General features: G+C 30.9%; 3 protein-coding genes across 4 annotated transcripts; 1 reads left to right on the forward strand and 2 right to left on the reverse strand.

The window, feature by feature from the left end:
- The first annotated feature begins 715 nt into the window (after positions 1 to 715).
- On the forward strand, positions 716 to 2,442 carry LOC111306008 (bifunctional dTDP-4-dehydrorhamnose 3,5-epimerase/dTDP-4-dehydrorhamnose reductase-like). Its single transcript, XM_022903909.2, has 2 exons — positions 716 to 1,236; positions 1,714 to 2,442. Exons 1-2 carry the CDS (start codon positions 787 to 789, stop codon positions 2,164 to 2,166), a joined length of 903 nt encoding a protein of 300 aa, XP_022759644.2. The 5' UTR covers positions 716 to 786; the 3' UTR covers positions 2,167 to 2,442.
- Positions 2,443 to 3,062: 620 nt separating this feature from the next.
- LOC111305999 (eukaryotic translation initiation factor 2 subunit alpha homolog) lies at positions 3,063 to 5,832 on the reverse strand. The gene is made up of 7 exons (XM_022903897.2): positions 5,289 to 5,832; positions 4,561 to 4,617; positions 4,403 to 4,489; positions 4,179 to 4,325; positions 3,985 to 4,089; positions 3,589 to 3,687; positions 3,063 to 3,425 (listed from the first exon to the last, which is right to left on the reverse strand). Exons 1-7 carry the CDS (start codon positions 5,658 to 5,660, stop codon positions 3,270 to 3,272), a joined length of 1,023 nt encoding a protein of 340 aa, XP_022759632.2. The 5' UTR covers positions 5,661 to 5,832; the 3' UTR covers positions 3,063 to 3,269.
- Positions 5,833 to 6,896: 1,064 nt separating this feature from the next.
- LOC111306015 (hydroxymethylglutaryl-CoA synthase-like) lies at positions 6,897 to 11,704 on the reverse strand. 2 transcript variants are annotated; one of them, XM_022903927.2, is made up of 13 exons: positions 11,635 to 11,704; positions 11,462 to 11,562; positions 10,769 to 10,875; positions 10,480 to 10,612; positions 9,860 to 10,003; positions 9,324 to 9,482; positions 9,106 to 9,179; positions 8,929 to 9,004; positions 8,773 to 8,828; positions 8,598 to 8,685; positions 8,177 to 8,317; positions 7,937 to 8,086; positions 6,897 to 7,605 (listed from the first exon to the last, which is right to left on the reverse strand). In XM_022903927.2, exons 2-13 carry the CDS (start codon positions 11,522 to 11,524, stop codon positions 7,399 to 7,401), a joined length of 1,398 nt encoding a protein of 465 aa, XP_022759662.2. In that variant the 5' UTR covers positions 11,525 to 11,562; positions 11,635 to 11,704; the 3' UTR covers positions 6,897 to 7,398. The 2 variants fall into 2 exon arrangements, with proteins under 2 accessions (XP_022759662.2, XP_022759656.2); XM_022903921.2 differs by having other exon boundaries at positions 11,462 to 11,704.
- Positions 11,705 to 17,712: the final 6,008 nt, after the last annotated feature.

Raw genomic sequence — 17,712 nt, forward strand, 5'->3', positions numbered from 1 at the left:
TAGGACTTTAGCATCGGCTAAAATCATAAAATTTCATACTAAAAAAGATTTGGTGCTTAAACAGCGTAATTAAACTTAATAACAAGAATTTAAGGTCAGGTGGCTCAGCATCTTTGAAAAGTGGATGCGGGTCCCAACTGAACCTGCGGTTCCCTTTCATGAACAAGGTAACTGATTATCCCTCGAACCAACCCCATTCTTTTGGACAATGGGACTCCGTGTCTTAATTTCAGATCCAAGTCCAAGATTCAAGCATGACGAAAAATAAAAGACAAGGGTGGTGATCCAGTACCATCAGCTTCAATTAAGTTCATATCTCCAAGAGATCAACAGCTGACAATCCTTGTGTCAAACAGATATCATGGGACATGGTGTCTGAGCCTCCATGCTAAATTAATTTTCTTTTTGGGGTTTTAAAAATTAAAAAAGGATGCCCAAAATCAGTACATTATTCATGAAATAAATAAATCCAAAGAAAATTTTTTTAAAAAACAATGGCCTCATTATTTGTCTGTGTATATAAAGAGGAATCAAATGTCTAAAATTAAAGAATTATATATATATATATATTTAATTTAGTAAACTTAAAAGATAAAAAAAATAAAAAAATTAATCTCATCTATTCATTAAATTTAATAATTAAAAATTAAAAAATTTTTACCATGTGTAATTTCATTCCGTATATATATTTATTTATGTGAAGCACTTAATCTGACCTTGCTTTGCATTCTCCATTTCTCTTTCAAAGACCAAAATTAGGAAAGTAAATAAATAAATAAATAAATAATGGGATTTCCGGCAAATGGCTCATCGGAGAAACCATTGAAGTTTCTGATCTACGGTCGAACTGGTTGGATCGGCGGTTTATTAGGCAAACTCTGCGTATCTAAGGGAATCGACTTCGAGTATGGCTCAGGGCGTCTCGAGAACCGGCTGTCTCTCGAGTCCGACATTGCTGCCGTGAAACCAACCCATGTATTCAATGCCGCCGGAGTCACCGGGCGTCCAAACGTCGACTGGTGCGAATCCCATAAGGTCGAGACCATCAGAACCAATGTGGTCGGGACTCTGACCCTTGCTGACGTTTGCAGGGACAAAGGCCTTGTCTTGATAAATTATGCCACGGGTTGTATCTTTGAGTACGATGCCGCTCATCCGATCGAATCGGGTGTCGGGTTTAAGGAAGAGGATACTCCGAATTTCACCGGTTCCTTTTATTCTAAGACTAAGGCTATGGTAAGCAAGAAACAAAAAAGGTTTCAATTTTTCCCTTTAACAATTTGCGACTTATGTTATTAGATTTGATTATTCGTTTCTTTGATTTGCCATTGGAAAATGCAAAGGTTGTTAAGAACCTATGATTTCAAGGAAATGTTGTTGGGTTGGTTATGTTAGATTTATAAAGTTGGTTGGTTGTTTAATGGTTTATATGCAAGCAAGTTCTAATCTTTATTGAATATTTTATTGTTTTCAGCAATAAAGTTTTCATATTTCCTAGTTTTTTTAAAAGCAATTGTAACTTTTTAGTGCAACTGTTGGCATTGTTAAACTTGGGTTTGGCTGGAAATTCTAGGATTCAGTAAGGATTATCGATTAGAAATGTAGAATAGGATGGTCCTGAATCTGCTTTGCCTTTTTCTCGTTGTAGTTTAGTTCATCTAGATCTGAATTCTGTTGTTATTGTAATAATGGATCTTTGCTGATAACTGAAAGGTGGAGGAGTTGCTCAAGAATTATGAGAACGTTTGCACGTTGCGTGTTAGGATGCCTATTTCATCTGATCTAGCCAATCCTCGAAATTTCATCACCAAAATCACTCGATATGATAAGGTGGTCAACATTCCAAACTCCATGACTATCCTGGACGAACTTCTTCCCATTTCCATTGAGATGGCCAAGAGAAACCTCACTGGAATTTGGAACTTTACCAACCCTGGAGTGGTCAGTCACAACGAGATCTTAGAAATGTACCGTGACTACATCGACTCGAACTTCACCTGGAAGAACTTTACTCTTGAGGAGCAGGCTAAGGTTATCGTTGCCCCGAGGAGCAATAACGAACTTGATGCTAACAAATTGAAGAAGGAATTCCCTGAACTCCTGTCCATCAAGGAGTCTCTTGTTGAGTACGTATTTGAGCCAAATAAGAAGACTGTTGAGGCTTGATCCCAGTAAAACTGAAGTTTGTGTTCAAGGTGAACCAAGATAGCAATGGAGCTTGAAAGTTTAGGTTATGAATTCTTTGATTTTCCTTTTTCGTTCTATTTATTGATTTAGCTCATGTGGGTGTCGATGTGAATGTGGTATCTTCGCAACCTCCTCCCAGATGACTCCAAAGGATTGCTGGTATTTGTATTCCAATGTTGTATTCATATATTAACGTTTGAATGAATCGGTTGAAAATGGTTTATATCTAATTATGAATATAATTTTAATTTGTAAGATTTGTTGTTTCATAAACTACCTATCAGCCACGGCTCCCTTCAGATCACGACATGCTCTCCTATTCCATACCTGAGTCCACTGTTCTCATTGACACACATCACATGTTGTCAGTTTTGTTGAATAATTTCATCATTGTATCTGATTAACAGCGCCACAATAGCGAAATTCCTCCACGTGAATCTGCTTGTTGATTGATATCCCAACCAGCCAATTTGTGATGAACGGTTCGAAGACATGTTTCCTGAAAATAGAAAGTGAAAAACATCGCCTCAACCGGTACAAAAAACCTGTTGCTTGTCGTAGAGGACCTATAGCTCCTAGTTTTCCAATGAAGTAGGAGAAAACGGCAAACTTTTTGCAACAGCCAAGAAAGATCTATGTTTCAAGCAACCTAGCAGAAGACTCGAAGAAAGATTTGATAGTCAGGAATTAGCCCCCACTCGGCAATTCATCCATGTAATTTTCTATCGAACGAGATTGCTTGCAAATGGTTTGTAGAAAGTCACATATAATATGGGATGCTTACATCATATGATTAATCATTTGCCAAAAAGAACCATAGGATTTGAAAGCAACTCACTTAGGAGGGAAAGAACTCTACAAGACCACCGTCGAGATTTTGAATGCTTGAATCGATAGCTCATCCATCTGTATACTCCATTAAACTTGCTTAAAGATATTGTAAATTATCAAAGCAACTCATCAAGACAACACTCTCAAAAGGTTTTGAACTGCCTGGAAAATAGAGGATCAAAAAAGGGGGAAAAATCAAATTAAGTTTTCGGAAAAAATTGATAACCATCATGCTCATATATGAAGCAAAGTCATTCCATTATTCCATGACCCGCATTCTCAACATCAACTTCTCCCATGCCTGTGTCTTCCTCTTCTTCGCTATCTTCATCACCACTGACCTCTTCATTATCATTTCGCAACTTAGCCATGTGCTCAGCAAGCAATTTATCATCCCGTTCACTCACCTAAATCAATGCAACAAGTGAGAATCTCCAGAGCGAGCTTAAAATGTTCAAAGTAAGCAACCAACAAATCTATCCATGCAAGGACATTAAGACTGAACTAAAAACCAACTGAACAATTAAAACAGAAAACAACTAAATCTGAAATAAAATGATGGACACTCACTGCTCTAGGATGCTCCTTGACAGTAAGTTTACCCTTGTGGTGCTCTATTGCTTCAGTGCAAGCTGCAATGGCTTTATTGAGGGTAGCTATACCTTGCTCCTGACCAACACAAGAAAGAATAACATAATTTAAAAGAAGAAAAAATGTTAAACAGACATGCATATATGCGATAGCAATATCACCAGATGAATCAGATGTGAAAAACTGCAAATGATAACTCCAGTAGGGCAAAGAATCTTAGACGGGGATCAACAAGATTAACAGAAGAAAATTTCATAAAAGCATAGCACAGGAATGCAAATACTTTCAGAACTAAAAGCTTTGAGTCGAAACTTCAGAGACATGTTAGAGGAAACAATTCATTGCAGGCGGATTGAAAAGAGACACTAAGCTAACCTTGTCAAGTGTTTGAGTGGTAAGAACATAAAGTGGAGGAGCAACAAGCTTGATTTTAACAGGACAATCATCATTCCCAGAAGCCTCAGCTTTGCGCATGGCCTCCTGTAAATTTGAAAACAAATATAAGTGAACACACAAACAAAGCAGAGACAGAGAGAGAGAGAGAAAGAGAGAGTTTAAGCAAATAAGACCTTAATGTGAAGAACACCATCAAACTGGAAACATTTCATTTCAATATCAGCCCGAATCTTCAGAGGTTGTGGAGTCATTCTTCTCCTAATGTTTTTTACTAATGCATCTTTGACTTCCTCAGTCACAGCAGGAACCACCTCAGTCACCTAAAGAGAGAAATTGTCAGAGACTTAAATCAGCTGAAGAAATAATGTTTCATGCATCTCACAAATTCAAATTTTACCTCCTGTCCGTCTGGGCCAGGTTTTTTGACTTCACAGGTGAGGGTGTTCAAGACAGAATCAGGATCAGTCACAATGATTTTGAAAGCCTGCAAACATAAAAATTAAGACCATGGTAACAATATATGAAGATAAAATGACACTTCAAAAGAAGGCATACCTCAAAAGCATGACCATATTTGCGGTATAGAGGCCAGCCAATTTTAATGTACAATTCCTGTCACAAATAATTAGTATCAGTGAGTTGCATGCTGATGACAGAAAACCCTTCTGACACTGGCTATTTGTAGATAATTTTGATTAAAGCATGCATATGCTAGCTTCTCCTCATTGCACTCTCCTCCCATGCATCGTAATCTTCTCCTTAATCCTTGAATTCTCACTGTTTGTACTAAAAAAGTAACAGATTTCATATAAGGCATAAGCCAACCTATCAGCTTTTCCATATTTTTCTAACAAATTTAGGTAAAGCGCAATCTGAAAATTACCAAAAATTACCGCATTTTAGACTAAAAACTACATCAAGGAAATCATCAATTCATTCTGGTTTTATAAAAACACACACATCTCCTCATAAACACTAATTCCTAATCAATTAGCAAGTATCCCCTTAGTCTCAAATAACATCAAATCCCCTGAACCAAATTAAAAAAAAAAAAAAAAAAAAAAAAAACCATAGAGCAATGACCAAAATCCCCTCAATCAACCAAAAAGACAAAAAATTTACTTCCAATTCACTAACACTAAAGCATGGCTGAACTCTAAATGTTCCTCATCTCCAAATGAAGAAAACTAAAAAGTCCTATAAACCAAAAACAGCAATCAAAATTGTTCCTAAGTTTGCAAAATAAGTATTAAGAAATTAAAAAAGAAAAAAACCAAATTTACCTCCAAATCGATATCCAAAGTCTCGGCGACATGTCGCATAATAGAGTGAACAAGCTTACTCTTATTATACCTTTCTTCACAAGCCTGAATATCTTCTTCGCTAACTCTCCTCTTACTCAAATCGATGTAACCCTTTTCCTTATCGACACGAAGGACCATCACGGGTTCGGTTCGGCCCACCTTGATTAGACTGCTGACGCTACGAATCCGACGGCGGGAGAGCTCCGAGAACAAGATCATGCCTTCGATGTTGTTGTATTCAAGGAGCGAAACGTACGCGCCCATGTCGGCGATGTTCTTCACTTGTATCATCACCGCCATGTCCACCTCTGGGTACTTCGCTTCGTACATACGACATTCGAGGTTCGGCATCTTCGTTCAAGTTGCCAATAACTTTTTTCTATTTATTATTTGGCTTTGATATTTTATTTTGATTTTGATCTTGGGGATGTTGTGTTTGAGGATTAGGGTTTTAAGAAGAGTTTTTAGGACAGGTGATGAGAGCAAATTGCAGAGACTCAAGAGATTCGTTTTTCCATTTCTCAAAAAATCAAGAGACACGTTTTTCTTATTTATTAAATAAAAAAAAATCATGTCGGTTCAATAACTTATAATTTAAAACACGATATATTAATATAATATAAATAAAATACGAAAAAAATATAAAAATAATATCATTTAAAATTTTAATAATTATTATATATAAGTTTAATATAATTAAAAAATTATATATTATATTTTTATGTTAATATGGATTGTAATTTTTGAATAAAATATTATATAAATATATATATTTATATTTTATATGATATAAATACAAAAATTTTATATTTATTTAACTAAGAATGAGATTAAAAAAAAAGGAGATAAAAATCGCGCACACAAGGTTAAGAGCCTTTCACGGCTATGATTCAAGAATTTTATTTTATATAATTAGTAAATTTGTAGCTCTTTTATTACAAACGTTTATTATTAAGGGAATAAAAATAATAAATTGAAATTCCCTTTCACAAATGCAGGCAAACCTGTCAAATCCTGAAATGGTTCTAGTTTCTTCGGAGGATTCCGTTCTTGCGATGCGTGGAAGGATGTTGGATGTTGGATGTCGGTTTCTTTTGAGACTTGCAGTAGTAATAGGGACCGGGGAGAACGTTATAGCCCACAACTGGACTTCTCACCAGATATTTATAATCCGAATCTGTCCATATTATGTTACCAAATGTGATCGGCTGCTGCAAAATCGTTGGGCCGGTGACGTTCACGGTGAAGGATTTCTTCTCTCCCAAAGCTGAGAATGACAAAACTTGGGGCCTCCACAGTGATGGTGAAACCAGGTTGGAGGAACATCAAGGCAATATAAGTTGAGTTTGGTGAGACAACATTAGTCAATGTCCTGGTAAAGACACCATAAATTGGTTGGCCATCTTCTACAGCTAAAGAGAATGAAGGATAGTTGAGATCCCAGGCCGGGTGCTGGCGTATAGACTGCTGTTGTCATCTGTGATAAGCCATGCAGTCGTGGTATTGTAAACTTGCTTGCAGATGAAGTTAATGTAACCTGTTTCATTTGCATCATACACAAGTCTGGGCTTTACTGCCCGTGTCGGGTTAATATGAAAAATTTTCTTAAACATTCGGTTCTGGCAATACAAATACAAGTTCTTAAACATACAGTTTTGGCTAGATGTTATAGCAAGACTTTATAAGACGATCTATCTCAATATGGAAAATGTCAACCTTCATCCCCACTGCCACAAGAATCAAGTTGTCCCCCTGACGGTTTAAGTTCAAGCTTTTCAAGACGACCGATGACTGAAACAGTCTCACTGATAAATGCTTCAATCATTCCAGGCCTAAACGTTTCAAGGGAGTGATTATTGAAGTGATTTTTTACAGCAACAAAGCTTATAATACTTAAATCTGAAGGTCCTTTGAGTGCATAGATATGATAACTTATTACAAAGGGGTGAAAAGAAAATAGGCTGAAAAATGCGTTTGCTGATGAAAGAACTATTTTTCTTTAAAATACACATGGAACCCAGTTCACGTTACTGAACAACACATCTAAAACAAGCCTCGTTTCTGGCATTGGGGATGATAAATCTGTTCTTCAGCAACCATTGGCAACAGGACCATTCTCACAGGCAGTACGGTCCCCATCCTTCCTTGCATAGAATCTCCGGTACATGGAATCAACTTCAGTGAGGTAGTATGTTCCAGGAGACAAAAGGCTACAGTCCTTGCTTGTTACAAAGTCCTTGGCTCCATACCTATGTTCCATGAGCTTCAAAGTCTCAACAAACTCATCAGGGGGAAACTGCATGAAACCAACTCTATTATAAACTTTTCAATGACATTAATAAAACAATAAAGAAAATAATCCTTTCAGTTGAGTTTATGGCACTCAAAAAAAAAAAAGAGAAATTCCTCAATGTGCTCAAGTTGAATTATACGTGGGTTAGGTGTGCCTATCAACTGATCATGGTGAATCACATCACAAAACCCAAAATTCATAGGCATGCAAGTAGTAGAATGATAATTGAGTTTTGTATTGTTGTATGTCCCGGGCTTTGTAGATATCTAAAAAGTATATATGATATCTGATAAACTATACATTTATCATCTGAAAATGAAAGGGCGAGCATTACCTCATGCCTTGACTTCAATTTCCCAGTAAGATTCATCACTGTTGCAATGTTAGATAGGCTAAAGGGATATTGACCTTCTTGGAGTCGCAATGAAAACATTGTGGCAGTCAAACCACTTCCATACGAGAATAATATCACCCGCTTTCCTGCCTGCATACCATTAAATATATCCGATGTAACTAGAAACAGAGCAGAGACAGCAGACTTCCATACTTGAAAAAAAAAAATTAAAACACTTACCAATTCACTATGTTTGTTGTGAATAAGGGATGCAAATGCAGCATAAAGAGATGCCGTGTACATGTTGCCAATTTGCTTGGGTATCAAGGTGGTTGGTAGCACCTTGGCATCATAAAGGGGCTTTGAAACTTGTTGGGATGCCTGCAAATGCATGAAAGCACGTAGGATCAGCAAGAAGTATGAAACAAAGAATTTCTGCTATATCAAATCTAGAAACTGTTTTCAGTTGTGCATAATTTTGATGAAGCAAACTAATAAGAATCTACTATGCCAGTTGTCATTACAGAATACAATAATGGATCAGGGATACCGAATGAAATAAAAAAGATATCACTCAAAGCTAATATAACTTGGTTTTTGTCATTTCACATTCCAAAAATTTGTCACAAACTTGGAATTATCAACAAAGTTTGAAATAGACCTTCTCGAGATCCCTGCTTTGGTAGCTTTCATCACCAGTCAAAGTTGAAAATGGACTCAGCTTTTCTTTAGCAATGTCATCAACAGAACTACAAAATTATGTAAACTAAGTAAATAATCAAACAGAGATGAATCAATCAATAGAATCTCTGAGGGCATCAAAGAAAAAGAAAAACCTGGCATTCCTCAAGAAGTCATTGAACAACAAACGAGAAAAGCTTTTCTGCACAAGCTGCAGAAGTTCAAACGGAAAATTTTAGATAAATTCAAAATTCCCAAGATTAATTGCAAGAAATTTTATTGATTTACCAAAAAATGCTAAAATTAGCTACCTTGTTATATGGAGAATGGAATACAAAGTAGTCAGCATCAGAAAGGGAAAATTGTTTGCCCTCTAGTTTCCCATACCTGCAGCCAAATATTAAGGCATTTGAAGAGCATAACTAGTCCAAATTTCATATTTATAAAGAAAAACAGAAAATGCTTCAAGTACTTCTGCAGTGGCTTACTTGTGACAGAAATATTTATAGCAATTATCAAGAGCCATGAGATAGCAAGTTTGAGAAAGTTTCCCATCAACAACCTGCACATGTTAATAGATAGAACCATTACTCAAACAGGAATTCCTAGTGAACAAAAATAGCATTATAGGTGATTGATATGTCAATTAAATGATTGCTAATGTAAACAATTATTTCCCATAAAAGTAGCAAAATGGATGCATTACCGGATATTCACTAGCAAGGTTGGGCTTGTAAAAGTCGTAGGCATGGGACATATGACTCCCTCTAAATTTGCTTTCAAAAGCAATGGGAGCATCAGGCCCTATTAGCATAGCAATTGCAGCTGCTCCTCCAGTAGGTCGAGCTGGTCCTTTCGCATAGACCTGAAAAACAAAAGCCCTCAATAAGAAAACCAAGCAAAACTAGAGCTTCTATAACCTCTGAATATGTCTCATAGTTTGTTCTTAGCTAAATGTATCATTATGGCCAACCTAGGGATATAGTAAACACAAATGACTCGAAACCTAAACATCTTACTGATATGAATGTACAAACTCGAGCAAAATAATGTATGTTTGGTTTCCTGAAAGTGTGCAATGATCATATGAACGAAGAAGTATGAAATTAGACCTTCTAGTCCAAAATGAAAATCATTCACAGAGTGATATTTCAAAAAATATTATTTTATTCGAGATGAGAGTGGAAAAAAGAAAGGGAAATTTTGCAGATTATAAAGTAACAGTATAGGAAATGAGCATACCGCACTGTCAGTACAAACAACAATACCATATCGTCCATCCCATGAACTACTTTCCACCCAATTGACACAGTTGAATAGAGCAGCAGTCCCTCCGTAGCATGCATTAGTTGAGTCGACCCCTTCAATGTCAGTGTTTCCACATTTCTGTTTGTTTAACATAAGAAAAGGGTATTGTGTGAAGAACATGCATTTGATTGTAAATTGCACCAAAGTTGTCCAAAGAAAAAGACTGAGCCTTACAGCAATGCAATTAAAGAAATCAGGATTTTCTAGTTATTCAGTCTGAAGTTATATACAATTTTCACTAATGCAGCCACGAGATCTATCCGCTAAGACAGAATGAAATCTATGATTAGAATGGCTGCAATAAAGCAGGATTCAACCACGGGTTTTACCAAAAAAATGTGCATATCATAACTAGCTGATGGTATTAAAGCTTTGAAAAATTATCCTATATAAATGCTACCAGGTATAGTTTTCAACAGCCATTTTGAGCAAGCACTTGATGTTTCAAATCACACCTTACGGACCAAAGCCCAGTTAGATTTTTTTTACCTATCTGAGAGGAAGAAAGGGACAAATATCCTAGATAAGAAGATCGTTATGACTAGGAAGAGTACCTCAAAGATTTGCATCAGGAAGGTCTTAATGGACTTGCTCTTGTCTATCACAGTCTCACTGCCAACTTCAAGACGGCCAATTTGTTTAGGGTCAATCTTATACTTTTCAAGGAGTGAAGTAACAGCTGTCAAACTGAAAATCAATGGTACCAAGTTAGTTAAAATGAAATAAGTGCTCATTTCAGCCATACAATGCTTTATTTTTCATTGCATATGCATATTGTATATCGGTATTAACTGAAACTAATAGCATATGAGAAGAGTGGATATAAAATGTATGATTCATAACCTCATTGAGATAACATCTTCCACCTCAGTACAGAAGGCCATGCAATCTTGTCCAAGTCCAATGGTGTATTTCCCTTTGCTTGCCCCATCATGAGCCTCCAATGCTTCCTGTTTCGCAGGAAAGAAAAGGAATACGTTTAAACATTGATGCTAATGGAATTGGCTGGATTCATAAAATCCTTATTATTACATTAATCTATTATAGTCCAACAAGAAATTGATACTGGAATATGATTAGTGATTTTCTTTTTAAAAGAACCAAAAAAAAAAAAAAGCGATTGTTTATGTTATTAATTCCGTAAATAAAAGGTTTCCAACAAGAAAGAAAGAAAGATTATTATTCCCAAAAATATTTTTTAAAAAATAAATTATATGAAGAAATCAAAAAAATAAATGAATAACATATATCAAACAAAAAGGCCATCATTCAACTGTCATTCCTAAAACCAAACCCCTGAAAGTTATCACATAAAAGAAATCTCTGAAATAAACTTTTCAAATATAAAATTAAAAATCATAAAAACCCAAGAAAAGAGTGAAACAAAAAGAAAATTGCAAGCAATTAGAAACCTCAAAAATCATAAAAATAAACCCATTTCTCACTTTGTCTCAACTCTCTACTACCCAACCAAAACCCAGAAACCCAAAAAAAAAAAAAAAAAGAAAGAAAAGGAAAAGGAAGAGATGAAGTCACCTGTTGAACACATGTAGGAGGGAAGTAGATTTCCATAGCAAGAATTCCCACATTCTTTGCCATTTCTCTCTTCAACTAGCAAACAAAGATGCGCTACAAGCCTACAACAAGAACTAAAAAAGAAGCCTTTTGTGATTTGAAAGAAAAAAAAAAAAGTTCCCTCTTTTCGTTACTCTTCTTCTTTCTCTCTTTCCGAAGAGCAAGTATTGATCCCTGAAACTCGCAAAGAGAAACGTTTGTGACAGTCACAAGTCGGTTTTTTTCAGTATTTATCGGCAAAATGCAGACTTCATGAGTTCGTGTCCCTTTGCACAGTTGGCAACATTGGTTTCTCTTTCTGCCCTCTCCTTCTTCAGTTATTTACAATCCTTGCCATAATTTTCATGATGGAAAAGGGTATACATCAGACTTGATTTTTTTTGGGTTGGTTTTGCCAGCATTTCATTGTCCTTTTTGTCTCCTTCCTTTTTCTTCCTTAAATTTCTTTCTTTAAGAAAAGAAGAAGAAATAAAAAAAAAATAAAGTGATTCCAAAGTTTAGATTTATTCATGATTGAAGTTTACTCTTACTTCTTCAAATGCTTGTACTAATCGACTTGTGAAAACGTACAAGTTTAAGAATAAATTTTTATGCTATTTTTTAATTGAACTCGTTTTTATATATTGACAATATAATTTTTAATTTTGTAAATAATTATTTTTTATTTTTTTAATTTTAAGGGTATTTGTCTTTTTTTAATCTTAACTATAAATTTTAAAAACTTCATTATAAGTAGATATGATAATTTTTAATCATAACTATAATTTACATATCATTTTATTTATTTATTTATTTTTGTAATATGGGATTAAACCGCTTGTCCTTTTACTTTCTTATCTTTCAATTAAACAATTTTTTTAAAAATAAACCAAGTTTAAGGGTGTAAGTAAAGTATAAGGGCAAAGTATCATTTCACTTTCTTTCTTTTTTTTTTGGATTTTTTTTTTACTTTTTAAATTTATTTTTTATTAAAAATTGACATACATTTAAATATTAAACTAATATTTTTAAATATAAACAAACTGTATGTGTAAATAATAATATTATTACGATTTAAAATTGAATCTTAGATAATAATTGATATTAAGCGAGATTTTTAAAATTATTTTTTTTATTGAATATATAAGAATTTAAATTTTAATAATTAAAATTTAAAATCTAAAATTTTATTAATAAATCACGTGACATAAAATTTATTAATATTTTTCTTAACATAAAAATCAAGCATAAATAATGTTTGAAATTAGAAAATTCCATCTTATTCCAAAAAAATAAATAAAATAACAAAACTTAGTATCTTGTTGCAAGCTATTGAAATCATAATCCAAAAGGAGGTAACATCAATCTAATCACCAGATTCATACAATAAATGGTAAAGATTTAGAAAGTAAGTAGTCCTTCAAATTACCGCCTACCAAATAAATTAAAATAGTAGTACCATACTACCATTTAAGAGCAAAAGTATAAACTAAAAAAAAAAATCATAAATATAAAAAAAATTATATATAATCCAAGTGGGTTGAGACCGTAATTTAAATTTTTGAAAATTTAAAGTTTAAATTTTAAAAAAGAATGCAGAGTTTATGAAATGAAAATTATTAAATTTTAATCGGTATTTATTGATTTTAATGATAAAAAATTTGATTTTTTTTAAATAAAATTTTGATTTTAAATATTATAAATAAAAAATATATATTTTAAAATATTTATTTATTTTTTATAAAATTTAATCCGATTTAATTTCAGATTAATCAACACTCGTGACTATCAAATATAAAAAAATCTCCAATCAAAATTATTAGAATTTACATGTTTGAAAAAATTTGTAACACAAGAAAAGTCTACTTATACAATGAAACATCAATCTCACAGTAACCTCAAATTGGACAAGTTTATGCAACCGTTGCTGTCAACTAGACTTTTCCTAGTCCTATATGTCTAGTTTATTTAAGCAATGAAAAGATGGCTCTTTGTCTTCTTGAAAGAAAATTTTTGTAGCATTTCAAAATTGAAAAAGATCAAACCACGTGGAAAACATTATATGGAACGTGTGCCACACTTTACATTAAATATTGAAGAGCGTTGATTCGATGAAGCACATTGAAAAAAAAAAAAAAAGAAAGAATGCGAAAAAGCCAGGTAAGTTTATTCATATTTGTATATTTTATAATGATTCGTGAATTTAGGTTTAATTTAGTTAATTTATATATTTATATTTAAAAATGATATATAATAAACTTAAATTTTAAATATTAATAAATTACGTGACATAAAAATTATTAAAAAAGAATGTATTAATGACATAAAAATCAAGCATAAATAATGTTTGAAATTATAATATTCTATCTTATTGCAAAAAAAAAAAATAATCATAAAACCTAATATTTAATTGTAAACTATTGAAATCATAATCCAAAAGGAGGTAAGATCAATCTAATCACCAGATTCATACCATAAATGGTAACGATTTAGATAGTAAGTACTCCTTCAAATTATCACTTACCAAATAAATTAATAGTCGCACCATACTATCATTTTAGAGTAAAAAAATCGTAAATTTTTTTAAAAAATTATAAATATTAAAATTTAAAATTAATATATATTATTTTTTAAAAATAAATATATGAATTAATTGAATTTAAATTTAAATTTATGAACTACTACAAATATGAATCAATGTTTTTCTAAGATTTATTCATTAGAATTAGAAATACGAGTAAAAATCAATTTGAACCAATTAAATTAATCAAAATTGAAAGAATTCAATTAATTTAATTTAATTTATTCAATTTTAATTATAATTATTTTTTAATTAATTAAATTGACTAACTCAATCAATCTAACTCAATTGATATTTTATTCTTAAAATTGATAATTGAATTGATTGAATTAATTAATTTTTTAATAAGTAAAAATAAAAAATTAAGATGAGATTTTTTTATTATAAAATATTATTAAAATTATTAATATTAATATAAAATTTTTTATTATAAAATATTATTAAAATTATTAAATTTTTTAATAATTTAATTTAAATAATAATTAAGTTTTTTATTTTATTAAATTAAATTTATGATTAAATATTATTTATAATAAATAAAAATTAATAAAAATTTAATTATTTAATTAAATTAATATAATTAAACTAATTTTATTCGATTCGATTATGATCAATTATTTTAATTTTTTTTAATTAATCTAATTATTTATTAAATAAAAATTTATCAATTTAATTATTAATTTTTTAAAATTAAATTGACAAGTTGTTCATCCCTAATAAAAATCTCCGACCTGGCTTTTTCACTTTTTTTATTTTTTCGCAAATGTGCTCGATCGAATCGATGCTCTTCCATATGCAATGTAACGTGTGACACACGTTAGAATGATTTCCACATGGTTTGACTTCAATTTTGAAATTTTCTTTCAAGAAGATAAAAGCCATATTTTCATTGCTTAAATAAACTAGACGTATAGCACTAGGAAAAGTCTATCAGATAGCAACCGTTGCATAAACTTCTCCAATTTGAGGTTATTGTCAGATTGATGTTCATTTGTTTAAGTAGACCTCTTTTGTATTATAATTTTTTTTCAAACATGAAAAATCTAGTCATTTTCATTTCATAAACTCTATTTCATAAACTCTACATTCTTTCTCAAGATTTCAACTTGAAATTTTCAAAAGTTTTAATTTATAATCACAACCATTTGGATTATATTAATAACTATTTATAAAATTACCTATTTGTTTACAAAAGAGATTTTAATTTTAGAATAAAAAAATAAAATACGAACATTAAAATTTAAATTACAAATTTATTAAATATCATTACTTAAAAAAATTATATGAATTAATTCAATTAAAATTTGAATTTAATTATAAAAGTTATTTTATCAATACATGTTTAAATATTTGAAAGAAAGCGGTAAAATCAAATGAAATTAAACAAAAACACATTCAAATTATTATTTATTTTTAAATATAAATTTTTAAAAATAAGACAAATTGATTGATTTTTTTTTGTCAAAAAAATTTTAAGGATACGGGAAGTTTTCAATCACTTATACTAACTCTTATTGGCAAACTAATTGAATTAGCAGCGTACCGAATATGAAATTTCAGATTGAAGAGCAAAAGGACTATTGTTTTTGTGGGCAACCAAAATTGACTGCATCACTACTACAAATAAAAATAAATAAATAAATATAAGAAACAAGGATAATCGGTCAAAACTCGAAAGGAAGGAAACCGAACCGAGGTGCTGAGTGTTGACAGTTAAATGTTGTTACTTTGAGAAGTTACCGAAGTTGCTCACACTTTGTGGTGCTGCTTTTTGGAACTTGGATGAATCATTGTTTTGGTTTTTCTGAAATAAAGTCGGACCCAGATGTGGTAGTTGGGACTTTGGGTCAAGCATGTGGCTGCACGTGGATTACTTTCCGTATTTCACTATTCACAGTGAACTGGTGGACATATGCTTGGTTTTTTTTTTTTTTATTTTATTTATTTGGGAATGATGTTAAATGCATCTCATTTTTTTAATATCTTTTTTTTTCAAAATTTTTAAAAAATAAAATTGCTTAATTACTTTTCTCATAAACTTTTGAAGTTTTATAGCTTTTTATAAATAATTTTTTAAAAAATCATATAATTTTTTAGAAATAAATTTTCAAAAATCATAAATTTTTTGAAAATTTTTCAGAAAAGTTCATAATATTTTGAAAATTCATTTTGGAAAAGTAACAAAATTATATAAATTTTTGAAAATTTATTTTAGAAAACGTTTATAACTTATCAAAAACTTATTGTCAGAAATTTATGTGAAAGAGAAAGAATAATTAAATAATTTTACTTATAAAAAATTAAAAAAAATTAGGGTGTAAAGAAAAAAGTTAGTGTGCATTTAGTAGCTTTTTTTATTTTTTATTTTCCATTATACTGTTTAACTATCAGACTAATTCTTCATCTTATTTTATATTTTATTTACTATGCAATCTGATTTTTGAGAATTTAGAGATGAGATTTGTATATTTTGGTAACTAGTGCTTTCAAATTATCTAATAGCATATATCACTTTTTTTATATTTTTATAGAAACTATAGAAAATATTCAAATGTGAAAAAAAAAATCTTTCTTAAGAATAATGATAATTATTAGATTAATTTTGAGTTACATGTTAATTAAATATCTAACTTAAATATAGTGCTATTCTTACTATCTAACATAATAGATATATGCATTAATCATGTAGTTTATACCTTATGAAAATGTTTAGAATTTATATTTAAGTCTAATTAAGCGATGCAATTAATTTTTAAATCAGTTGGTATGACATTAAAGCAATCATTTAAAAATTACGAGTTCAAAAAAAATTTATACACGTAATATTTTTTTAAATAAAAAAATATAAAATTAAAAAGATTCAAAGCAAATTAAAAAATTAAAAATTAAAATTATTCAATAATGAATAAAAACTCGATTTATTAATAAAAAAAATTAAATTCAGAATATTTATGCAATTAAATTTGAATAACTCATGAATAAATTGATTGGTTTATGCTCTTAAATTAGTCTACTCGTATAAGTTTTGTGCAAATTTATTAGCTAAGCTTTTTAAAACTTATAGTATTATTTTATTTTTTAATCATTACATGAGTCTCACGATATCATTCAAAGTAATTTGTCCACGCACCACTCTTTGCGAAAAAAAATGGTGATTTGACAAAAACAAGAACATAATGACTTAATGACCTCGACAAGTACGACCAACAACCAACGGCTAAATTATTAAGACTCAAATTTACTGCTGACTTTGGAATTAGGGGGCTGAAAAAAATTACAAGGGGAATAAAACATAGACCAAAATTATTCAATTTGTACATACAAATATATAAAGTAAAATGAGATTAGATTAAGTTCCAAAAATTATTCAATTCCAGCACATCTAAAATTTAATATCAGACATCTACTCCAGATTCTCTTCTGTATATCAATATCTATTTTCTTTTGGATTAATGCAGGATCTTGTTTGATTATATTTTTAATTTTTTTTTTTTTAATAAAAATATATCAAACTAACCCTCGTTATCAGTCACATGATCAGTCTTTTTAAATACTAGTTTGACAGATAATCGGTCTACAATTTCTCTGTCGTAAATGATTTTTTTTTTTTGATAAAAATAATTACAGTTTGGAAAAAATAGAAAATATTATA

This window comes from Durio zibethinus, chromosome 9 (assembly GCF_047325235.1).
Source record: "Durio zibethinus cultivar Kanyao isolate XHJ-2024 chromosome 9, ASM4732523v1, whole genome shotgun sequence".
NCBI classification, from domain to species: domain Eukaryota; kingdom Viridiplantae; phylum Streptophyta; class Magnoliopsida; order Malvales; family Malvaceae; genus Durio; species Durio zibethinus.

Excerpts from the sequence above, each read along its gene's own strand:
- LOC111306015 (XM_022903927.2), bottom strand. The coding sequence starts at position 11,524 with ATGGCAAAGAATGTGGGAATTCTTGCTATGGAAATCTACTTCCCTCCT. Across the intron at positions 10,876-11,461 it reads CTCCTACATGTGTTCAACAG|GAAGCATTGGAGGCTCATGA; the intron begins GTGACTTCATCT and ends CCTGCGAAACAG. Across the intron at positions 8,318-8,597 it reads AAAGCAGGGATCTCGAGAAG|GCATCCCAACAAGTTTCAAA; the intron begins GTCTATTTCAAA and ends ATGCATTTGCAG.
- LOC111305999 (XM_022903897.2), bottom strand. The coding sequence starts at position 5,660 with ATGCCGAACCTCGAATGTCGTATGTACGAAGCGAAGTACCCAGAGGTG. Across the intron at positions 4,618-5,288 it reads CTTTGGATATCGATTTGGAG|GAATTGTACATTAAAATTGG; the intron begins GTAAATTTGGTT and ends TATTTGTGACAG. Across the intron at positions 3,688-3,984 it reads CCACTCAAACACTTGACAAG|GAGCAAGGTATAGCTACCCT; the intron begins GTTAGCTTAGTG and ends TGTGTTGGTCAG.
- LOC111306008 (XM_022903909.2), top strand. The coding sequence starts at position 787 with ATGGGATTTCCGGCAAATGGCTCATCGGAGAAACCATTGAAGTTTCTG. Across the intron at positions 1,237-1,713 it reads ATTCTAAGACTAAGGCTATG|GTGGAGGAGTTGCTCAAGAA; the intron begins GTAAGCAAGAAA and ends GATAACTGAAAG.